At 45.3% G+C, this 25,667-nt stretch overlaps 1 protein-coding gene across 1 annotated transcript in view; it reads right to left on the bottom strand.

Annotated features, from left to right (window-relative positions):
* The window catches only part of GPR149 (G protein-coupled receptor 149), a 56,596-nt gene extending 33,228 nt beyond the window's left edge, over positions 1–23,368 (bottom strand). Inside the window, exons 1-3 of the mRNA XM_081007945.1 lie at positions 21,610–23,368; positions 15,909–16,101; positions 11,081–11,535 (exon numbers count right to left, since the gene is read on the bottom strand). Of these exons, the coding sequence (XP_080864071.1) occupies positions 11,081–11,535; positions 15,909–16,101; positions 21,610–22,569 (1,608 nt within the window). The 5' untranslated portion in view covers positions 22,570–23,368. The remainder of the gene's footprint in view (positions 1–11,080; positions 11,536–15,908; positions 16,102–21,609) is intronic.
* Positions 23,369–25,667: the final 2,299 nt, after the last annotated feature.

Genomic DNA, 25,667 nt, shown 5'->3' with positions numbered 1-25,667 from the left:
AGAACTGCACCAGGTCCCCTGATCTCCTTGCCCCTCTGTGTTAGAAGAACAGAGTGCTTGCAGCAGATAAGGAATCAACTGGAACTCGTTTCAAACAATGGTTCCTTCATATAGGCTTCTATTTTCACCTTGCAAAAGCTCTTCCTCTCCCCACTGCGAGCTGTGTTTGCAGCCTGGAGAAGATTCTCTCTCCCTTTTCACCTCGCTCAGATGTCTGGATTTTCATTTCAGAAAAATCAGTTCAGTGATTTACATGTGCCTGCAGTGATGCACCCCCTCAAGGCTTGCTCTCTGTTTTCTTTTGCATTCCAATAAGTGTCTGTCTGTGTGTGTTTTGCAGAAGTGGAACTAATCACTGATTTTCACTGTGAAGTCATTAAGGCTTTGAAAGCTGAGACGGGAGGTCTCATTAATTTTCTAGGATTCAACACCGGATAGCTCTATGTCATTGTAAGAGGACATCCTGGAGTGAAAAGGAATTCCAAGTCTGTAGTTTTGTTGCTGCTGTGTGGGCAGTTCACGTAACATGCCCATGATGCTGTTTATTAAAAAGATTTTCATTTCAGTAACCCACTTGGCACAGATACCATTTGGCACAGATATCGCACAGCAGTTCTATTGTTTGGGTGCTGCCGTTGATCAGAGCAAAAGACTACAAGGAAGCAAGATACAAGATGTGTGCTTGTTGAGGGGGTTTGCAAAGATCCAGTGCTCTTGCTCAGAAACAACTAAGTAACTTCTTATTGGAGTCTTCTTTACTCTCCAGGCTAGTCTAGAGATTAGAATAATCGGACAGCCTAGCTTCACAGCATGCACATCACATGTATAGACAATATTCATCCAAATGTTAGAAGATAATTAAGAAATTATCTTAAGGGCAAAGGAAGCCACCTTCTATTGAAAAAGACTAATGCTCCATCTAGCTCGGTATCTATAGAATCATAGAACTGTATAGTTGGAAGGGACCCCTGAGGAATCGCAACTAGATCATATATGACTGATTGCCACCCAACCTCTGCTTAGAAACATCAAAGGAAGGAGAGTCTACCACCTCTCATGGGAGTCTGTTCCACTGTCAGAAAGTTCTTCCTGGTGTTTAGAGAATCTCCTTTATGGATAAGGCCTTTCCTTTTCTGGAATGTATGTGAACTATCAGTCTATACAGTAACGTGTCTGAAATTAGAACCCTGACACTAGTGATTCTACTACAGCATTGTTGATATTCTGGAGCACTTCACCAGAATGGCCTGGGAGGAATGTTCTACATTTAAGCATATCTAGTTGTTCTGGAAGGCTGCCCCACCCCAGTGTCCTACGAGGTCCCACAATGATCCATCTTGTCTCCCAGATGGGCAGCTGCACAATTTTTTAAAACATGCTTTTGTGTTGTAATGCTACTTATTGTTTGAGTTTTTCCATGAAAACTTATTGATTTATATGTTTAACAAGACATTTTTAATCATCTGCGCTTGGTTTTCTTGGGATCCCATTGGGATAGAAATGGCAGGTTATTAAGTTCTATAATTTGCAATGGCCTGTGGTTACAAGCAATAAATATTTATTGGGGGGGGGGAATTAAGCCCTCTAAAACCAACAGATAAATTACATTCAGAAATGATCTGAAACACGCTTTGTTTGCTTTTCCTTACAGATTAAACTGTGAGTACAATGTGATAGGACTGTGAAGCTGCAAACGTATATGCATTTACCTATAAGTAAGTCCCACAGATGTTAGTGGAGCTTACTTCTGAGTAGAGATATATAAGATTGTGCTGAGCCATTTTAATAACAAACTAGTTACAATGCAAGTAGAGATGAAAATTATTAAACCATGAGCATGTTTTTTGCTCTTTTATTCATGTGTGACAACCGGAGTTGTGCTGAAATCTCTCCTCCAGTTTCTTGAAAGTTTGCTTCCTCTGAGAATTGAGGATTCTATTTTTCATCTGCAGGGAACTTTAGAATTTCTGGGGGAGCAGGGTTTTGAACTTGCCTTATCATGGCAAGGTTGTGAGAGGGAAAGTGTGTTTCTCTCCATTAAACATTTCCTCTAGTGTTCTGCAGTAACGCTTCCTGACTGAAAAAAAGTCCTATGGGAGGAATTGCCTCGTGACAGCTTCTCCTGGGCTTTGACTGAAGTGTGGGCACTAGGAAAGGTTGCAAAGTGTAGACCCCTGGAGATATGAGGCAGCACTCACATTCTTCCAAAATCTGCTCCAGAGAATCAGGATAAGTATGTGCCTCAAATACTTTTGTGTATGTACTTCCTTGCCTTGTAGGGGGTGGACACATTACTCTTGCTGGACTGTGAGCGTTAAAAGAGAACCATAGGGTTGCCTCCAATTCCAGTGCCAGCACAGACCCATTGGAAATAATGGACACAGCTAACTTAGGTTCCATTCATTCCAGTGAGTCTGCTCTGAGTAAAACTAGCATTGGCTAAAACCCATAGTGCTGGAGTTATCTAAGAGTGGCCACCATCACCATTGTCAAAGCAATAATTCTTCAACATCAACTTCATTGGACTGGTCATGTTGTTTGGCTGCCTGATTATTGTCTTCCAAAGCAACTACTTTATTCCAAACTTGAAAATGGAAAGCATCGTGCCAGTGGTCAACAAAAGAGCTTTAAAGTCTTTCTCAAGGCAAATCTAAAAAAATGTAGTATAAACACCGACAACTGGGAAACACTGGCCTGCGAGTGCTCCAATTCGAGAACAAAGGTGTCATGGGCTTTGAAGACACTTGAACTCAGGATGAAAGGGAGAAACGTGCTAAGAGGAAGGCACATTTGGCAAACCCTCACCATGATCAACTCCCACCCGGAAACCTACAGTATGTCCCCACTGTGGAAGGACGTGTGCATCCAAATTGGGCTCCGCAGTCCCTTCCGGACCCACTGTTAAAACTGTGTTTATGGAAGACAATCTTACTCGGCTACAAGTGATCGCCAAAGAAGAACAACCCATAGTGCTGGAGTTATCTAAGAATGCCCACCATCAGCATTGCACAGCCAGCAGGTGGGAGAGCCACAAAACAGGTGACTGGCATGAAAACACAGCCTTCACTCTTAATCGACATCTGGCCGGTCGGAACTCTTATTTCTAGGTAAAAGGAACAGGGATAGCCACTGGGCCAACTCAGGCAGAAGTACCCTGACAACAGCAACACTGATGGGGAAACCATTAACAAAAAAGAATTTGTGTTTGTGTATGACAAGGTTCAGTTACTATTTCCATGCATAGGGAGGATTTAGGCTATTTGTGAGTCTGTGGCTGTTTCTGTTGTCTGTTTCCAGTAAAATGATCAGGTTCGAGCATTTTGAAACTGCGCCCCTATCCTTGATTTGTGCATGGGAAAGGTGTTATTAGCTTAGCTGTGGAGAACAGAGAAGGATGGGGGGGGCAATCAAGGTGTCATGGGCAAGGGGGGTGGGAAAGGATATGGCATTTGGGAAGCATGCCAAGTATAAGGTTACCAGATTTTTTTTCAATGAATCCGGGGACACTTTTCAACTTCAATGGATTTTGTATGGGGACTGATTTGTAAATCTGAGGACTGTCCCCAGGAAACGGGGACGCCTGGTAACCTTAGCCAAGTAAGGGGAAAGGTGGCTCAAACAGTTATTGGCTATACTGATCTCCCCCACCCACTAGCCACTGGATCTGCTAGTGCTGCTTTTAAACACCGGATCAGTTTGCAATAAGATCTTCCTCATCTACAATTTGATAATGGATGAGGAAGTTGACTTGCCATGTATGTTTGAGACCTGGATAGAAATACTCTCTCCTAGCTGTACCCACTTGAGTACTCAGATCAGAACCAGAGTAGGCTCACTGGCTATGAATGGAGTTTGCTGTAGTCTATGGAACTTCAGTTACTCTCTACAGACCACCTGTCTGAGTGAGTAGAAATGTGGAGTGTTTGTATAGTGTGTGTAGGGACAGATGTGGAATTCTGCTGGTGGAGAAGATCCACTGTCCAGCAGTTCCTCTACTTGAGCTGACAGAGAGTTGGCACGAGAGTTGGTTTTGAGGACCCCCCAGGATGCTAATTCTCTGGGATGTCTATGCTGAGGATCTGGGGCAGCTCAGGACTTCGTGACTGTCCTGACAAACATGGGGCTGTCACAACAAGGCTGTCCCAACAACACACACTGGATTTGGGTTTCTCTCCTAACCAGGAAGAAGGTGATCTGAAGGCAGAATATGTTACAAGTATTCTCTCGTCGTGTTTAGAGTGCTGTTGAGATTGAGACTTACACTAGCCTTTTCCCTTTGCAAGGCCTCCTATTAAAATGGACTGCCCCCCAGCCCCCTACGAATGCTGATGGATTTTAGAAGAAGATTTCATCACTCATATGACTGGTGCTCCTGCTGAAGCCCTGTTTGATTTGAGGAATGCAGATGTGGCCTGGATAACTGACAAAATTGCCCCCAAGCATCTTGTTCTAATTTGGAGAGCCCCAGGGGCCCCATGATACACTCTAGAACTCAAAACTGACATTTTCATTTGTCATCATTTCATATCTGCGTTGTAAAAAAAAAAAGCTGAGCCAACACTATAAGGAGATACTTATCAGAACAGTGTCAAAACCAATTCATTGGATAAAGAAAGCTAGTGCAACATAGTGGTTGAAGGCAATATACTTCTGAATGCCAACTGCTGGAAAGTGTGGGTTAAAAAAAATGTGGGAGGGGATGCTGGAATAGGGAGAGCTATTTGGATTATTGAGCCCATAACAATTTATAAATCTGGCTGGCTTGAACAGTCCTGTTACCAAGTGAGGCTATAGTGCAACCTTTCGCTGCAAGTCTTACTTATGGAGATACAAATACTGACCTACCTTACAGGCTCGTTGTAAGGATAACAACAATACCAAGTCATGTGGTATTTGAAGGCTTAGCCAAGTGTTATTATGAAATCAGTCCAAGGCTCTCTTTCACATGCAGACTGGAAAAGAAACCCTCCTTTGGACACAGCAGTGCATTCTTAATTTCTGTGCTGCATTGAAAATAACTATTTAAAACCGCCCCTAATATGTGCTATCAATGCAATTTTGACTCTAGCATTTAGAAGCAGAGCAGCTTTTGTGCATGTCACTGAAGAACAAGTCTCTTGCTTCGCTCCATATCACTAATAAGCGTTTGCTCAAAAGTTGGAAACAGAAAGCTCTTAGGAATTGGCAGTAAGGGAAACATCATATTCTTGGGAATTTACTGCAGTAATAAAACAGTGATTAATAATACTGAAATACTTGGTTCATCCGTCTTGCCATAGCCCTAGGGTACAGCAGTCAGTTCTGCTTTTGGCACTTGCAAGATTCCCACCCTCCCCCCATCTCCCCAGTTTGTTCAAAAGATCAAATGTCATACTTGTGGCAGGCAGTCTGGCAGCTACTACTGGATGCAGGAAGCAAATGGACCTTGTGGATAGAAGCCCTGAACTTTAGAACTTGCCGAGCATGAGGACATGACAACAGGGCTCTGGGCGACGGTTTGGAAAATGTCAAGTGTTCATGCCAAGGGAATAGGGAAGGCTGGTAAGCAGGCAGAAAAAAAAATTTGTCTAGGAAAGGATAACCCTCACTTCTAGGGCAGAAGAGGCTAGCCACACACACCAGTTTGTGTTGTTGTTGTTTATTGCATTTATATACCATCTTTTCTTGCAAGAAGCTCAAGGTGTGGCATGCATGGTCCTTCCCCTCATTTAATCCCCACAATGACCCTGTGAGGTAGGTTAGGCTGAGAGGCAGTAAGTGGCCCAAAGTGGGCTCCATGGTCAAGTGGGGATTTGAGCCCTGGGCTCTCAGGTCCTAGTCCAACATCCTAACCACTACATGTGCTCTCAGACCTATCTTGGCACCAACTGGTTGTAGAAGCCAAGGAGCTAAGGTTAACAACAACAATAATAACAATTTATTCATACCCTGCCATCTGGGTGGTTCCCAACAGAATATTAAAAACATGATAGAACATCAAACATTAAAAACTTCCCTAAACAGGGTTGCCTTCAGATGCCTTCTAAAAATCAGATAGTTGCTTATTTCCTTCATATTTGATGGGAGGGTGTTCCACAGGGTGGGCGCCACTACCGAGAAGGCCCTCTGTCTGGTTCCCTGTAATCTCACTTCGCACAGTGAGGGAACTGCCCGAAGGCCCTCGGCACTGGACCTCAGTGTCCAAGCTGAATGATGGGGGTGGAGGCGCTCCTTTAGGTACACTGGGCCGAGGCCGTTGGGCATTCTTGCTGCTGCTAATTTATATCCCTCCCTTCTTCCCAATGAAACAATAAACACATCATTGAAACTATTCTAATACAGCTGCAGACTGGGAAAGATCTCTGGCTTGTTGTTGCAAAACATCTGGTGACTCCTATTGATATAGTCACACAGGGGTATTAAACCCCAAAAACCACAACCTGCCTTCTAGTTTTGACATCACACATTGGGCATAAAGACCTAAGAGAGCAGGCCAAAGGCACAGCTCATCCAGCAGCCTTTTCTCACAATGGCCAACAAGATGTACAAGTATAACCCAAGAACATCAACAATCTTCCCACTGATGCGTCCCAGTCATTTATTCATATGAAGCTGTCATAGGCCATATTCACCCCATACATTTAAAGCACTATGGTGCCACTTTAAACAGTCAGGGCTCCCCCCAAAGAATTCTGGGAGCTGTAGTTCCCTAAGGGTGCTGAGAGTCATCAGGAGGCGCCATTCCCCTCAAATAAGTAGTTTTGCTCTCAATTTTCTAGATGAATTGTGAGGGGAATGGGGGTCCAAGGTACATTAAGAACTGCTGAAACCTTTACATCCCAGTTTAATCACTGAGGTAATCTGCAGGAGCATCGTTCTTTGTCCCCTGAGTTGATGAGGCTCACCTGACAACAAGAAAAAACCAAGCCTTTAAGGTCATCAGCCCAGCCCAGAGATTCAGAAGGTACCTTTTGTTTCAACCTTTAAATGCCTGCTGAAAAAATTATACGCTGCCAGGCTTATTCAGGCAATTAAAGAGAACATTTCCCCCATCATGGTTAGTTGATGGTCTTTGATTTTAAAGGCTTGTGTGTTTTAATTCCATGCACGCATTTCTGTAAATCACCTTGACATTTTTTTTATGATATAGTAGTATACGAATATTTTGATAAACCAACAAAAAAAAAAAATAACAAATTGACCTGAAGGTAATTGTGGTGGGGTGAGGTGAGTCTGGCTCAATTTCTCAGTACCAGGAATTCATGAGAATACATATGGAGAGGTTCATAAAAAGCTAAGATGAATAGACATGAGATGAAGCCCTCACTTTGAATATCTGCCCTGGCTTGCCCTTTCACAGCTTGAGGAATGCAAACACCATTTCTGAGGAGGATAGATATGCAGGGGCGGCAAGCACAGCAAGTATTGGGCTTTCTTTGCAAAGATGGTTGTTGAGTCCAATATGTATTCTCAGAAAGTGCTTTGGTCTAAATCATTAATTTTTAGTTACCAGAGTATCCGTGAATAGGAGTGCATTGCAGAGAATATTTCTGTCCAGGGTGTTGAAATCTGGGTGAAAACCAGTGCTTTCTTTTCAGGAGGTACTCAAGAGTACACAAGTCGTTTTTTGGTTGTTAAAAAGTGTGGCACTTACTGTAACAACTTCATGGTGAGTACCAGCACCTATTCTTCTAGAAAAAAAAGCAATGGTGAAAACCATTTTTAAAAACTTACACTACTTCTTTGAATATTTAACCCCCTTAAATAGCAACGATCTTGCATAATCTGGTTGGTACATGACTGTCCTTCCTTGCTTCCATGCCTGCTTCAAATAGGGAGCCAATGTGGTGTAGTGGTTAAGAGCGGTAGACTCGTAATCTGGTGAACCAGGTTCGATTCCCTGCTCCTCCACCTACAGCTGCTGGGTGACCTTGGGTCAGTCACACTTCTTTGAAGTCTCTCAGCCCCACTCACCTCACAGAGTGTTTGTTGTGGGGGAGGAAGGGAAAGGAGAATGTTAACTGCTTTGAGACTCCTTAGGGTAGTGATAAAGCGGGATATCAAATCCAAAATCCAAATCCAAATAAATGAAAGCTGAATGGGTTCTTCACAGACAGAGGCACCTTTCCCACTTCCTGTTAAAACTGCATAGAAGCTGCATAGGTTTCAAACGGAAGTGATCGAAGGGAAAGTGAAATTACTGAAGGCCGCATACAGCATACTATTAGAATGGGAGACGGAAGATGAAGAGGTAAAATCAGTTATGATTAAATGGGCACAAGATGTAGGTCAAAACATTATGATGGAAGATTGGTAAAAATTATGGAAAACTGATTTAAAATTTACAGATTGTTCCCTATCAAAGGAGAATTACATGAAGATGACTTTCAGATGGTACACAACACCAGTGCAGTTAGGGAAAATGTACAAAACTAGTTCAAATATATGTTGGAAGTGTAAGGAAAAGGAAGGGACATTTTATCATATGTAGTGGGATTGTAATGTAATTTTAAAAATTTGGGAAATGATACACAATGAATTGAAGAAAATGTTCCATTTAACATTTGTTAGAAGAGGAAGAGTTTGGATTTGATATCCCGCCTTTCACTCCCCTTCAGGAGTCTCAAAGCGGCTAACATTCTCCTTTCCCTTCCTCCCCCACAACAAACACTCCGTGAGGTGAGTGGGGCTGAGAGACTTCAGAGAAGTGTGACTAGCCCAAGGTCACCCAGCAGCTGCCTGTGGAGGAGCGGAGACGCGAACCCGGTTCCCCAGATTACGAGTCTATTGCTCTTAACCACTACACCACACCACACAGGAAGCCGGGGGGTGGGGGTGGATGGGTTTTGTGTGGGAGGGTGGGGGGAGGGAGGAAAAATGGGGTAAATAAGGATGATATGTTTCTAGATAATATGTTTTGTTTTAATTTTGGATTAAAAAAAGTTTTAAAAAACCCCGCATAGAAGCTACTTATCTGTGATGTGATCCAGAGAGAGGGTGGCGTGGGGTGGGGTGGTGAATGAGCAGGGAGCACAACCTGAAGGCTTTTTTTCACAGCAGGAATGATGACATCATCCACCAGTGTGTCAGGGAAATTCACAGAGTGTCTTTGCTCTAACAAGTGAATGAGGTGATGATGAGACTTTCAAGTTTGTTTGTGACAGGTTAGCATATCAGAAGTCCGCTGATGAGGAAAAGAATCAAGCAGAGTCTGGATATTCCTTTCCTTTGATGGAGTTCCTAATTCATCCTAGCTCATGGATCCACACTTCTTTGCGAAATTGTCTGCATTTCTAATTGCAAGCTATAAGTTGTGTTGCAGCTCCATGTGGTTTATAAGTTGAACCAATGGACTCAGAACAAAGCCCCACTGAGTGCATTGCAGTTTCTAATAAATTGGGTATGTACTGGGGGGTGGGGGTGTCTAACAGTGGAGGAACCCAGATGACTGCTATGGGGACTGTAATAATGAGCTCCTGCACTTACCACTATACCCTGATCATGAGAAAATATGATTATTTCAATTAGAAGATAAGAAAGAGAGATGGTGGTTTGTAGCAACCAGGCACTGAAATTGGTGAACAGTAAATAAAGGTTTCCATTCTTAAGGAAATTCCATTCTTAAGGAAATCAGCCCTGAGTGCTCACTGGAAGGACAGATCCTGAAGCTGAGACTCCAATATTTTGGCCACCTCATGAGAAGTGAAGACTCCCTGGAAAAGGCCCTGATGTTGGAAAAGATTGAGAGCACAAGGAGAAGAGGACGGCAGAGGACGAGATGGTTGGACAGTGTTCTCGAAGCTACCAGCATGAGCTTGACCAAACTGCGGGAGGCAGTGGAAGACAGGAGTGCCTGGCGTGCTCTGGTCCATGGGGTCACGAAGAGTCAGACACGACTAAACGACTAAACAACAACAAAATAAGGGTTGCCATACATTCAGGAAAACCTGGACATGTCCTCTTTTTGGAGGCCAACATGCCCATCCGGGGTTTTTTTAACATTTTAAAGGAAATGTCCAGGTTTTCTGGGTTTTTTTATTTTAGGTTTTTGGGGGCGGGCGGGCATGTGCATGCTTGGGAGGACACTGTTCCCTGGAAGCAGAAGGACTGCAGTGGGGTGATCAGGTAGGAGCTGGGGTCCTGCCTCTGCTCGGGTTGGCAGCAGCTTGAGCCGGGCGGCTCAGGCTCAGGTGCAGGTGGTTTGGACGTGGGCTGCTTTGCACGCCATGGCCACTGCCAGTCTGAGCCAGGGAAAGAGGAGCACTACGGTGGCCACGTGTGCCCACGCCCACATGCTTCTTTCCCCAGCTCGGGCTGTCCTCTTTTTTGCTCTTCGAGATATGGCAACCCTACAGTAAAGTAAGGAAGTAAGGAGACTCTGGCAGGACTTGTGTACACTCAAGGACTACATGACCTAAAAGCACAGTGGACACCTCTCAAGGTGATGGTGATGCATTGCAAAGAAGCAAGCAGAACTCCTTGCTATCTTCTAAGCATTTATCCACTCCACCTGTCAAGGAACCAGATTTGCGACTAGCAAAATCCCTTGCTTTTGATCATATGATCAAACAAACAAACAAATGAAAAAACAACATGAAAGAAAGTCATGCCCAAAAGATGGAGAGGAAGTGGCGATACTGTGCAAGAGGTTGTGGTTGATATATATATCCCATAATGATTTTGCACTTTCTCTACCTCCCATGGCTGATGACACTCATGCTAACAATACTGTTTGCAATTAGTAGTCTCCCACTCCCTCCCTCCCGCCATCTCTCTCTCTCTCCCCCTCTTTGCATCCTAAGTACCAGAATAGACTCCAGGATAAAGCATACTTACTATAGCTCTACCCTACCTGCAATGCTGGTAAACCAAAGTCTTTGGGCTTTATTTATTGCCAGTGAAATAAATAGGAATACATTCAATGAAGCTGATGTACACTGGCTCAACTGTGGCTCTTTTTCACATAAATCTGAGTCATATAGATGCTCAAGTTGCAAAACATAGAAGTAAGGCACAGACCACCAAGCCTGCAAGTTATTCATCACATACTACACATATAAGTAGACACTTTTAGAAGATTTCAAACAAGGAAAGACTCTACCTGCCGTGGGGTCCTTTCCGACTTACTTCTGCACCACTCCCAGTCAGAGAGTTCTGGTTTTCGGCACTCCTCATGAGAAAGCCTTCTTTCCTTCTCTTCAAAGAAAGCACACTTCTCAATATTCCTCACCTCTTCTTTTTTATACGTTCCCATTTTGTCAGAAAGCAGGCAATCCATAAACTTATCTTTGTTAAGGTCTTGTTTGGTGTCTGTACCAACAGTTTTTTTGCACTTGGTGCTCTCTTTAAGCAGGGAGCTGTCCTCCAGGGAGATGGTGCTGAACTCAATTTTGTTGCAGTCCTTTTGAGTCTCTCTTATATTCTCGCAGTCATAGTTGAGCAAGCTGTGGTATGATATAGAGTTGCCATCATCGCTGTGATGGTTGTCATGAGATATCTTATAGATTCCATAACCTTGTTGGAATGACAGATTGAATTCAAAGCCTCTTCTTTTGGCTAAGGAAAGGAAAGAAGTGTTTGCATTAAAAATAGCTGGTAGGAAGTGCAAATGGCAGATACTGGTATTCTAAACAACAACCATATACCCTAAAATGGGATAAATTTGGATTGCATTGCACACTTTAACACAATATTTTTAAAAACCAACTTATGTTCCAAGTGCTTAAACACCAATGCTAAATGAAGACAGACATATGCTCTAAGGGTGAAGACATTATTTGCCCTGAATGCATATACCTTGGAATGGATTTAATGTGTCTTCCAGCTACTTCCACCACACCCGGGACTTATATCTGGCTTTACCCAATATTAGCTGACTCATTTTCTCAGGAAGAGAACAGAGTGATTTTCCAGATATTAGAAGTAGTTTTGATCTCTGTTTTCTGGAGGACCCAGCACGTGAAAGCTGATAACATGCAAAACAGAAAACAAACTTTCTGGCTCATCATGATAGGAGAGTCAGCAGAGTGTAGTTTGAACTGGTTGACGTGGAGTTGGTATGCATAAGACTACTAAAAGGCAAGTCACATGTCCTGTTGATTTCAGTGGGAACTAAATTCAGGTATGTGGATCTAACACCTTGGATCAAGGGCTAGTGTAGCATGCTACTTAACAGAATGAACTGTGAAAACAGGCAAAATTATACACATTAGGTTGGAACTAGACAGGCATGACTTAAAACCCACTGATTTCAGTGGGAACACTGCAGCTAACTTACTCTGGATCCCATCCATTGTTTGCCATTTCAATCTTATCTTGCCTGGTTTTTTGGAGGTGTGTGTGGCTTAAGTCAGCAGATGGTTTCACATTTAGCATCTGTTGCATTTGAACTGCTTTAATCTAATTTTAATCGGATCCTTTACATCTGCTTTGTGGCATTGATTCAGAAAGGGCAATAGGCACATGGAAGCATCTCTTCAGAATTAAGAAAAGCATGCAGAAAATTGGAGTTGCATTCGCAGGCATTTCGCAGGGTGGATCCAACACTGTTTCTGATGTAGGATTGGGAACTGTGGAAGTTGCTTATGGTATTGCTAGTCAGAGGCATCATCTCCCTACCCCATTTGTCCTCAAAGGAAAAGAGAAGTGGAAGGAATGAACCCCAGACCTCCACATATCCAAGCAAGTGAGTGCTGTTCTCAAAGTCAACAGCACCATCTACCTGTTTGGAGGCTAGATGTGCAAGGGATTATATGGATAGCCCTATGCTGCATGCAGAAAATCTCTGGATCAAAGCTTTAAACCAGGGATAGGAACCCTGTGGCCCTTCAGCTGTTATTGGACTACAGCTTCCACCTGTCGCAGCCAGCATGACATTGTTCAGAGATGCTGTAAGTTGTAGTTCAGCAATATCTAGAGAACCACAGGTTCCCTATCCCCATTGTTTATCATTCCCAGTGGAACAGAGTGGGATAGAAATAGAAGCAAGCTAAAAGAGCCCACTTAAAGAGCCCACTTAAAGAAATGTAGTGTGGGCTTTTTGCTTTCATAAGGTCCTTCTTACTGCTAGTGGCTAGTTAGATGGTGGCTAACCCCCAGATCAAGGACGCGGATGGCGCTGTGGGTTAAACCACAGAGCCTAGGACTTGCCGATCAGGTTAGCGGTTCAAATCCCCGCAACGGGGTGAGCTCCCGTTGCTCTGTCCCTGCTCCTGCCAACCTAGCAGTTCGAAAGCACTTCAAAGGGTAAGTAGATAAATAGGTACCGCTCTGGTGGGAAGGTAAACAGTGTTTCCGTGCGCTGCTCTGGTTCGCCAGAAGCGGCTTAGTCATGCCGGCCACATGACCTGGAAGCTGAACACCGGCTCCCTCGGCCAATAAAGCGAGATGAGCGCCGCAACCCCAGAGTCGGCCACGACTGGACCTAATGGTCAGGGGTCCCTTTACCTTTACCTTTAACCCCCAGATCACTGACCTGATCTGGGCTCCCTTGCAATTATTATGCTCACCCAAAAAACTACATAGTGGGTAGCTGCAGCAGCAGCAGAAAGAACAAAGAAACTGAGCAGGCACATCACTGGAATGCAGAGAGATTAGTGCACTTGTGAGGATACAAATCTGATACAGCAGATCAGTCATTTTTATGAACAGAGAGGGACTGATACCTGCCCCCCGCCCACAGATCTGTATGGATCAGCCAATAAGTGGTGTGTATGTGTGTTTCTGTGTCTGCATGCATGCAATGTCACACCCAGTTTTTGCCACACCCACTCCTGGCATGTGATCCCCCTGGGAATTGGACAAGGGTTTGGCGCTTGGGCTACCCCTGCCTTAGCAGTATGCATGGCACCTCCTCTTTACCAAGCATCAAGCAAAAAATCTATTTGCTTTGTCCAGACATTTGCAGAACATTAGCTGTTTAGTTCTTACAACTCACTTGTGTTGTTAAGAATCTGTGCCTTGAGGATTTTAATCTATTTCTTTTATCAGCTTTAGTTATTAAATTGTTTTCTTATTGTGGTTGTTCAGTCTGGATGAGTTTTAATTGTACTGTATGTACCATGCTCAGAGATTGGTTATGTTGGGGCGGGGGTGGGGTGGTTTATAATTATTCTAAATAAATATATTAAGGTCATTCTGGCACTGGGCACATGAGCTATATTTTAAGTTGCTTAATTCTGCATGGTAAATATTTTGCATGGGGTCCTGGTGAGATAGAATATCTCTTGGCAAAAAATAAAACAAAAGGAAAATTCAGTTTCGAAACAATTAGGTAATCGTTGCTTTGCCATCTGTCACATATTTCACTTTGTAAATATTGTATCGGAGCCAGAGCCAGTTTGTTACAAAGCACTATCAGGAACAAATTGCTTCTTGACACACAGCAAACACTGTAGTTGGGGAAACAGGTTCTGAAAGATCCAGAGGAAGAATCAATTTAGAGCAAAAGTCATCTCCATCATAAGCATAGATCCATTTTCAAGATTTTTGTAACAACCCTGGTCAAACTACTGAAAAATGTTCTGTTCTGCGTGAGCTGCCTATAAAGACTGCAGGTGGGAGTTCATGTTGAGAGATTCAGGACCAACAAGAGGAGGTAATTCTTCACACAGAACATATCTAGACTATAGAATCTGCACCCGAAAGATGGGAGTGATGGCCATCAGTTTGGATAGCTTCAGAGGGGAATTGGAGGAATTTGTGGAGGATAAGGTTATCAATGGCTATTGAAGCACCATGCCTCTGAAGACCAGTTGCTGGAGAACAACAACAGGAGAGTCCCTGTGGGCTTCTCCAAAGCATCTGCTTGTCCCCTGTTGGAATGCTGGATTAGATAGGCCTTTGGTTTCATCCAGCAGAGCTCTTCGAATGGTCCTGCACTGTGCACATTTATATATAAGATATCCTCCTTAAATGTAGATAGCCATAATTCTGAGGTTACATGCATAGAATCAAGGCACATGGAGCTGGGACACTGAAGCATCAATCTAGTCACCTAGTCCAGAAGAGAGGCTTTCTTCTGGAGGAAGAAAGATCACACACTGAGGTGTCCTGCCCTGGACTCCTTAGGGAAGGATATAAATTTAATAAAGTAAACAAACTGCTGCTCTCTCATCTACACCTAAAAAAAAAAAAGCCAGTGTAGACAGTGTTACTCGGATCAGTGAGACCAATCAGTGAGACAAATGTTTAAATCCCAGCACAGTCATTAAGCTCACTGGGTGACCTTCACTATAGCTCTATCTTGTTGATTTCCTCATGTGCTTAACCATTGCATGCAGGGGAGAGTGGGGTCATGCTTGCTAGCCCTGCCCCTTCATCACATCCTCACCGGCTTTGCCCTTCCACCAGCCACACATTGGGGCTGAAGGTCCGAAGTACTTGATGACCTCTCCCCCTTGTAGCTATATGCTGTTAAAAGCCAGGTTTATCAGTGAGGAGGCATCCAATATTGTTGATGGGCTGTGTTTGACTTGGTTGGTTACAAGTTGTTAAGAACTGGACAGCTCAGGGATTTCAAACGAAGCAGCACAGGAAAGCATCTTGTGCTAAGTCAGACCACTGGGTCTATCTAACGTCGTATTCTTTGCAGTATCTGGAGGCAGCTTTCCAGGGCTTCAGAGACTGGGCCTTCTTAGCTTTCGTTTGAACTTGGGACCTGCTGCATGCAAAACAAATGCTCTACCACAGATCCAGAGGGATCAAGGAAGTTACCATGGGTGAAACCCACATATTCCTAGCTTTGTGGTGTTCATGTTGAACAGCCATTCACATAATAGAAGAAAGGGACATGAAAGCACCATGTGGACCAGATTTTGATGAAACAAGCTGTAACTGCACAGTTTTCCCTGGGAAGGGGAAGTTGTTCAGGGCCAGGCAGAATCAGAAGCTTAGCCTCCAGTCCCTTCCCATCATCCTTCTGTACTTACTTTTGCCTTCCTCTGAGGATACAGTGTAGACATTCCTTCTGCAGTTGATGATGCAGCCGCAAGGCAGGTGACTCCAGTGTTCTGACAAGACAAATACTGGGGTGACAGTAACGGCTAGCAGCGTTAGCAGAAAGCTGAATATCTCAAAGGAAAGGCTTTGAAACCCAACAGTGTGTTGAACAACCATTTGAATCTGAAAGAGAGAGGCGTTTCAAAGAAATTAGAAACACTCTAGTTGTCTGTTACTATGAGTAAAAGGAATAAAAACAAACAAACCATACAAGGGTAAATGGAAAATTGTGCGCGCCATCTCTCAGTTGCTCACAGAGGGTTGTAGATAGTGCTGCTCCAGCAAAGTTCCACTGTTGCAATGGGACTTCCATCTCATCATTTATATACACACAAATTTGTTCCCAACAGTCCCCCAACACTCTGGAGCTGATTTTGGGGGTGCACAGGAGACTGGAAGAGACTGGCAAAAAGGTAAAGCTCCACTGCATGCACATAAGTTCTTTCTGCCAGAAGAGCTGCAGGGCTGGATATGACCCATCATCTGCAAAAAAAGTCCTATCAAACCTAACAGAACTTACAAAATACATATGATTGCACTATATTAAGCTTTTATAAATCATGTTCATTTAAGCATGGACTTAACACTCCTACTGAAATCAACCAGGCATTTAAATGTTTTTGCTGGATTGTGTCCAATCTGTTGCGGGCTGAGTTTTGTGAGGAGGGAGCAGCTGCTTTAATGTGAGACTCTAGCCCTGTTCAGGTGATGCATAAGTGTGTGGATTCATTAAAATAAACAAATTAAAAATGAGCCCCATTTGTTTTATTCACATAGAGAGTCAAACAAATGAATTCTGAGTGCACAGCCTATTCATTTCTCATTTGTTTTGTTCATTTTCATATTTGTTTTTATTGACATAGAGAAATAACCAACTTTCTGCACAGGTTACAGGAAGGAGGGAAGAGAAATAAGAAATAGAATAAAATGAGGAGCCTTTTCTTTGTGTCTTTGAAATTTGCTAAGTCTGGTTACAGGAAGGAGGGAAGAGAAAGAAGAAATAGAATAAAATGAGGAGCCTTTTCTTTGTGTCTTTGAAATTTGGTAAGTCTGGTTCCTTGGAGGAATAGAGTAAGTCTTGCCTGAAAGTGTCATACCAATGGAATGTGTAATACAGATGTTACAAGCAGCTGACTCTTGGTGACTCTAATTAGGCCCCTGGGATGGAGGTTCTTCATCTCTGCAATATAGCCAAGCTTAGGTCCAATATTCTTAAATTGTGGTGCCCAGAACTGGACACAGTATTCCAGGTGTGGTCTGACCAAGGCAGAATGGAGTGGTATTATGACTTCCTTTTATCGGGACACTATACTTCTGTTAATACAACCTAGAATAGCATTAGCTTATTTTGCTTTTGCATCACCCTGTTGACTCATGTTAAGCTTGTGGTCTACCAAGACCCCTAGATCCATTTTACACGTTCTACTAGTAAGCCGACGCGGGTGGCGCTGTGGGTTAAACCACAGAACCTAGGACTTGCCGATCAGAAGGTCGGCGGTTTGAATCCCCGTGATGGGGTGAGCTCCCATTGCTCGGTCCCTGCTCCTGCCAACCTAGCAGTTCGAAAGCACGTCAAAGTGCAAGTAGATAAATAGGTACCGCTCCGGCGGGAAGGTAAACGGTGTTTCTGTGCACTGCTCTGGTTCGCCAGAAGTGGCTTCGTCATGCTGGCCACATGATCCAGAAGCTGTATGCCGGCTCCCTCGGCCAGTAAAGCGAGATGAGCGCCGCAACCCCAGAGTTGGCCACGACTGGACCTAATGGTCATGGGTCCCTTTACCCTTACTAGTAAGCCAGGTGTTCCCCACCCTCTTACATTTGTGTAGCTGGTGGTTCCTGCCTAAGTGTAGAACTTTACATTTCTCCTATTGAAATTCATTTTTTTACCTTTGGCCCACTTGTCCAATGTGTTAAGGTCATCCTGAATCCTGATTCTGCCTTCTGCAACATTAGCTACCCCTCCCAGCTTGGTGTCAGCTACAAATTTGATGAGCATCCACCTCAATTTCTTCATCCATATCATTTATAAAGATGTTGAACAACAATGGGACAAGGACAGAATCCTGTGGCAGTGGGGCACCCCACTTTTTACCTGGATGACAAGGAACCATTGATGAACATACTTTGGTTTCGGTTACTCCACCAGCTACAAATCTACTTAACAGTAACCACATCCAGCCTACATTTTACCAACTTCTCCACAAGAACAAGAAGTGTTTAAAATGGAGAGGCTCTCGTGAATGACAAGCCCGTTGGACACGTTCCCCAGCCAACATGCAATCAACATCAGTTTGTAAATGGCTCTATGAATGTGTGTGTGGATATACCGTATGTGTATAGAGAACCATGATTCTTCAGGGTTCATGTCCCTGAAGACTCAGGACAGGTTAAAAAAAGTACTCCATTATGCAGCAGCAGTGCATAGTTAAAATATAGAACTCGCTCCCTTGGTAGGCAATGATGACCACCAACCTAGATAGCTTTGAAAGAAGATTAGATGCATTCATGAAGGAGAGGGCTATTGATGGCTACAAGCCATGATGGCTATCCCCTGCCTCCCTAGTTGGAAGTAGCAATGCTTATCCATACCAGTTTCTGGAAACCACAGGAGGGGATAGTGTTCTTGTGCTTGGGGTCTGTTTCTGGATGTCCTACAGGCATCCAGTTGGACTAGGATGCTGGACTAGATGGGTCACTGGCCTGTTCCAGCAGGCTCTTCTTATGTTCTCCTGTTCATAACTGGCTTGTCTTGGCAGCTAGTTTGTTTGATGAACCTACATTTAACTCTACCTTCCCTGTGGCACTATTTGTCACAGCTGTGATTTTACCTTACAGATGCAAAGGCGTTAAGCAGGAACTTGGGTCCAGAGGAACTTGAGGAGGGCTCCATGATCTCTCACACTGGGAAACCCACATCTTAAGGGGCTATGGGGCATAGAGCAGCCCATCTTTGTTTCTGAATATCACCATTACTGCACCCGTTGGGAAGAGCTACAGTCACAGGAATAGCATTGGTGGTTGGCAGAGTTGGCTTCCTGCCCATCTCCCATCATGATGTAGTAGTTTGGTGTGGTCAAGGCTTTTGGGCAACATTTTGCATCTGGAACAAGATCATCAGAATCCCATGCCTTTCCTCAGTCAAGCTGTACTTGATACAGTGTGTGGCTGATCTTCTGCCATGGTTCTGTGTCATGCGTATTATTTCCTCTCATCTCTCCCCTGCTCCTGGTACACACCCATTTGTCATAGGCACACTTAAACCACCTTGAATCATACATGTATACACTGAAGGTAATGTGTGAAGTGGCCTTTTATTTTATTTTATTTATTTCTTTTAAAGAATCCACAAGGAATAATTGAATTCAGAACAGAATTTATCCACACATTTGCTTGTGTCTTTTGGGGTTTGAATTGAGGATTATGTGGGCTGTTCCATTATGTATATTTACAATCTCCAATTTCTCACTGCATTTTATTCATGCTCTAGAATCCCATGACTTCTGTATGCTCATTATCTTTTGTTGTTGTTGTTAAAACCTTGGTTCTTAGGAATGCACCTGCTGCAGTACAGTTTTTGATAGCCCACTGTTTCTTGAAAGCCTATGCATGACCTTAGCCTTTATTTTCAATAACTCCCGGTACACTCTAAATATGTAACAGTGTAATATTTGTGGCATTTTAAAACAGGGATGGACACCACAGTGCCCTCCAGATAATTTGGATTCCCAACTCCCATCAGCCCAGGCCAACATTGCCAGTAGCCCACCTACATCTATAGGGCACCACAGTGTGGTTAACCCTATTTTAAAAGAATGCAGGTTTCAATAGGCATTGGCTCTGAAGCACAGATACACAATGAGGTTGCCATCTCCAAAAAGATACATGGTTGTAAGCCAGTTAGGCTTACCTGGGTGTATGCCCCATGGAGCCCATCAGGGCTTGCTTCTGGTCTCTTGCACTGCTGGTCTCTAAAGTGTTGGTGCAGCTTGAAACCAGCATTCCTGTTCCTCTGGAATCTGTCGAAGGCGAGCTCTGTGACTTTGAATCCTGACAGATGCTGAGAAGCAAATGTTCCAGTGCAACTCCCATCTGTGTCAGTTGCTTCAAGTGAAACAATAAATATTGATGCCTTTGCTCTGGCAGAGAAGTAGCTTTGACCCTGAGGCTATTAATAAAAGTCCACTTGAGGTAATGCTGGGAGACAGAAACACACCTCTCAGATGATGGCACTGATAATGATGATAGATGACTTATACAGTACCATCAATGAGTGTTGTTTCACAAGGAAAAGAGAAGGTACCTACTGCCACAAACCTTACAGTCTAAATCTCACTGGTGAGGAGGCCACAGAGGGAGGGGGGGAACCACATTCAATGGTGCTGACTCCCAGGAAAGTATGCTTAGAAATTCAACCATAATCACAGTTAGGGGGATGATTTGAAGGTCAGCTCAAAGGCTTCAGGGTCAAGGTGAATTTGGGGAAAGGAACTGGAGAAGAAGAGAAAACTTAAAGCAGAGGATTCTTAGTCCAAGGCATTCACAAGTGCTATGTGTGGCCCTGAGTGAGTTTCACAGGTGTCACACAGCACTTATCCGCATCCTGAAGCAAAGCAGTTTTCAGCAGCTCTCACTATTTACAAAACCACAAGCAAACACACAAACCTTTGCTTCTGAGACACATTTCCATTTTACAGCCTCTGGCAACCCACTGCCAAAGGGTGTGCCTCGGAGCCAGGAAAGGAGGATTCTGCAGATGCTCCGATTAATTTCATGCAGTCAACCCACAGCCTGTCCAGTTGCTTGAAAAAGTAGCCCTTGGCCTGCCCTTCCAAGTAGTTTTCTTGTTTGACTCACTCTGCAATGCTTATTCGTAGAATGCTTACCCTAGCATAAAACCAGAGTCAATTAAGTAATTAGCTGGAGCCTTGGTTTGGCATGATCCTTTGTCGATGCCCATGAAAACATATGTTCAATACAAATCTGTTCACCCAAATCTGGATAATCAGAACGTGCAATTAAAAGCCCAGCCCTTTCCATAAGAAGACACTGATACACATGGAGGGGGCTTTTGCACACTCAGCGAACTCAAACAGTTAAGAGTTGCTGATACACGATTTGCCAGTGTACTAACAGCACAGGGTTTGATTGAAATGACAATAATATAGAATAGAATCATAGAGTTGGAAGACACCACAAGGGCCATCGAGTCCAACCCCCTGCCAAGCAGGAAACACCATCAGAGCACTCCTGACATATGGTTGTCAAGCCTCTGCTTAAAGACCTCCAAAGAAGGAGACTCCACCACACTCCTTGGCAGCAAATTCCACTGTCGAACAGCTCTTACTGTCAGGAAGTTCTTCCTAATGTTTATATGCAATGAATCTCTGGCGGGCAATCCGTTTAACTCTTAGTAGCTGATTTGATGGTCTTACAGGATAAAATGATTAAAAAGCAAACAAGCCAGTAACTTTTAACTGGACTATCTGGTGTTGAAGATGTCCAGTGCAAGTTACATGGGAAAGTTGCCTCATTTGCTCTGTGTTCAATGGCATGTTTTAAATTTCATCCAAAACTCCCCCCCCCAGCCCCCAGAACATTATAAATAGAGAAAGAAACTTGGTTTGATTTTACCATCATTGGGAGCCAAAGTGTGACTTTGGTCAGCGCCAGAATCAGGGAAAAGCGCTTCTGAGCAAATTCCACAGTGAGGGTTCGGCTGTTGTAGGGCCCCTCTTGCATGCCGTAGCGATCCAGTCCATAATGGTCCACTGGGCTTTGCCTAACTTTGAGGTCAGCATTTGGACAAGCGCCTTGGAAATGCTTCAAGGTTTTGCTCACAGTGTCTTCCGGAGAAAGGGAAGGGGTGTGACGACTGCCAGTCGGAGGTGACCCAGGGGAGAAATAGCCTCTGGCAATTTGGTGATAATCGTCGTACAGATGCTGCTGCTCATCTGAACACAGCAGCTGATAAATTAAAGGGATGGAGAGCACGAGGAGGAGGCAGAAGCACAGCGAGTAGACGATAAAGAGAAATAAAATGTAAGAGCTTGTGCAGTCTGTCAGGCACCCCCAAGGGGTGGAGGCATAGCTACCCCAGCCGCAAAGAGGCAAAATACAGATCAGTAGGCTGACAATCCAGATAGTGAGAACGGCCCAGACCATGCTGACTGGCCTCTTGGTGGCCCCTTGGCCGGTTCCCATCTTGCTAAGGCTGTAGAAGTTATAAGAAACTATGAGAGACCCCATCAGATTGCTTGAAAAGCCCTGGAATAAGTACAGCAGTGCCGAAGCCGTGCACAAGGTCTGGGGGAGCATCTCATCCAACCAATGCTTGAGCATGAAGATGGTTGCTGGTGCCACACTGATCAGATCGTCCACCGCCAAAGAAGTCACCAGCATGGATACAGTACTTTTGCTCTGCATCCTCAGCAGAGACACCAGCGAATAGATGCTGCCCAAGAGGGCGGTGAACGTGATGACAAAAGTCAAGCAGAAAAGGAAGAGATTCAAAGGCTTCTGCCCTTTGGGTATATCCATAATCCCGTGGTGGCTCGTCCCGTTTGACGAGACATTGCTCAGAGTGACCGACATGGTTCTTGGGATGGGTGGGGTGTTATTTTGCCTTCCCACCAATTCTGGGAGTTGTCATCTAGGGACACAAAAACTGTTGGCTTCACGGTGAATTTCTGATCTTCTCCGCCAAGTTTGTTGGACTGCATAGATAGATCCCTTGTCCAGCACCCTTTTTCCTGGAGACCTGCTTTAGGATGCAGTCAAGCAAGCCCAGCCAAGCTGTCACTTGAGAGAGAGAGAGAAAAAGAGCACATGGTTTGAAAAAGGAGCATTAAGTGCCAGGGAGGAAAAGATGCAAGAAAATAAGGCAACGTGATTTCCTCTGTTTTTGAATGGGTCCCGGATCCTCTTGATCAAGTTTAGCTCTGCAAGTCAGACGCGTCCAGCAGGTACCAGAAAACGTGCCGTAGTGGAAAGAAAGGAGAATCTCGGTCTCACGCTGCCGGCTGAGAAGGAACTATAGCAGCGGGGGGAAGAAAAGGAGAAGCTCGTTGGCTCGCTCTGCACTATTCAGAGCTGCAGGAGGGAGGAGTCATATAGAAGCCGGGGAGCAGAAGAGAGGAAAGTGTCTTTCTCAACCGAGCTGGCTCTCCGAGCAGGAGCCAAGGAAGAGGGGCGCGCCCTCGCCAAGCCACGCCCTCGACGCTGACACTTCCATCCAGCGCAAAAAAAGAGAGACCTGCTGCGAGCCAGAAATGTCACCTCTCCCAAGTCCGGGTGAGGCTCCAGGCAGCTGCAATCTTCAGCAATGCCATTCCTATCGCTTGCGCCGTACTTTTGGCTCACCACGGAGAAGGGCGCGCGGGGATGCCATTTAGCCAAAAAGGATGTACTCTCGACCACACCAAAATGCTGCGTTTGAGATACATTTAGGGCACGTTAGAGGCACTTCTCTCTCTCTCTCTCTCTCTCTCTCTCTCTCTCTCTCTCTCTCCCCCCCCCCCCCCCGCCCCAACTCCCGGCAGCATAGGTAAAGTAGCCACACAAAATCCACACAGAGCAATGCTTTCATGAAGCCACCCAAACGTCACGAAATAGTGAGCAAGCTTTTGAGGTCTCCAGAACTCTTCATCAGGGAGGGTATTAAGCAAAGCGTGGCGGGAAGCGGGCTTGGTGTTAAAGCCATAAAGGCTGTATTGTTAGAGTAGTTAGGGAGGCAAGGAAGTAGTGGCGCACAGTTAGACTATGGAACTCACTCCCACAAGAGGGAGTGATTATGACCACCAGCTCGGATGCCTTTAAAAAGAACACTAGGTGTTATGTACTGAGTTGAATAGGATCCAAACTGTAGCAGTCTGATTGGTCCTAGAACAATAGGATCCAAAAGGCAGCAGTCTGATTGGTCCTAGAACAATAGGATTCAGAATGCAGCAGTCTGATTGGTCCTAGAACAATGCAGCAGTATGATTGGTTGGCAGGAACCACCCAATCCTGCTCCAGATAGAAGTGAATCCACAACCTGATTGGCTTACAGTAGAATTCCAGAATTAGCCAATCATGTGCAGCCCATTGTGTAAATAATGTATATAAAGCAGATACTGTGAGGGGACATTTATTCATTCCTCCTCACCACTATGAGCTGAATAAAGAGCATGAAATCACTTTGCGACTCTGAGTATATTTCACTGGCGACGAAGGTGGGATCCCGCTGAGCTGACTGCCACACACAGCACCGCAGCACCGCCAACTGCCGCACCGCTGCCTCGCACCGTGTATCCAGGCTTCAGCTCCGGGGCACAAGGAACTCAGAATGGCAGCCAACAGCAGCTTCTCGCCATTCAACCCGGCATCTGGAGACTGGGAAGCGTACGCCTCCCGTTTCACCTTCCTCCTAGAAGCCAAAGGGGTCACCGACGAAGAAGACGCCAAGAAGAGGGCGATATTCTTCAGCGTCTGCGGAGAGGAGACGTTTGAAATCGCCCGGGCTCTCCTTGCGCCTGAAGACGTCGCTACTGTTCCATACAAAACAATAATGGAACAGCTGAAGGGGCACTTTTCGCCGCAGCCCTCAGTGGTGGCTCGTCGAAATGCCTTCTACGCAAAGCGGCAAGCCCCTGGGGAAACCATAACTGGGTTTGTGACCTCTCTCCGCCAAGCCGCCCGGTTCTGCAACTTCTCAGAGCTGGAGAACATGCTTCGTGACCGCCTCGTCGGTGGCCTGAAGGATGAGAAGCTGCAACGACGCCTCTACGCTAAGAAGGACCTAACGTTCCAGGTCGCTCTGGAGGAGGCCCTGGCAACAGAAGCTGCCGAGAGGTCGACCCAAGAGGCACGGCCGAGCCTGCCATCCCAACCGAGGGTCCACCATGAAGACCTCACCGACGAATCAGGATCCGACAGGGAGGAGGTGCACCGAGTACAGCAGCGCACTCAAGCAGCGCACAGACCACAGCTGCCTCGACGAGAAGGAGGGAACTGCGCAAGCTGCGGGGAGAGTCACGAGAGGAGGACCTGCCGTTTCCGCAACGCAGAGTGCAGGCAGTGCAGAAAATCGGGACACATCGCCCGGGTGTGTCGGGCTCGGCCCACCCGACACCAGGCATCAGATGACCAATCCAAGAGCCCCAGGTCCCGGGGCCCAACGCACCAAGGCAACTCGACGGAGCTCACGGACTTCCAGGTATACCAGTTGCCCCACCCCAACGTAGAGAAAATTTATGTAGAGGTACAGATAGAGGGGGCCCCATGCCGCATGGAGCTTGACACGGGTTCAACTCTATCCATAATCTCGGCAAGGACCTTAAGGAAACTGTGTCCCACTGGGGGTCCCAAACTCAGGCCGGCCCCATTCACCCTCCGGGACTTCCAGAAACGTAAGGTCCCCACAATGGGGGTGGGGACCTTCAGGGTGCAATACCGAGGGCGGACGCGGCAACTGGACTTGCTTGTGGTCAAGGGCCCCTACATTAGCTTACTGGGATTGGCATGGTTTGGACCACTGGGGCTAGCTGTCACCGGGGTGAACCACACTAGCTTACAAGTGGACGTGGACGCCATATGCAAGGAATTTCCAGGGGTTTTCGATGGGAAATTGGGACAGTATACGGGCCCCCCCATTGCGCTACAGCTTGACCCCGCAGTACGACCGGTCAGGCTCAAGGCCCGCCGGGTCCCGT

This window comes from Podarcis pityusensis (assembly GCF_964106645.2).
Source record: "Podarcis pityusensis genome assembly, chromosome: 5".
Lineage (NCBI taxonomy): Eukaryota > Metazoa > Chordata > Lepidosauria > Squamata > Lacertidae > Podarcis > Podarcis pityusensis.
Note: the sequence above shows the minus strand (reverse complement) of the source record. Positions and strands in the feature narration are given on the sequence as shown.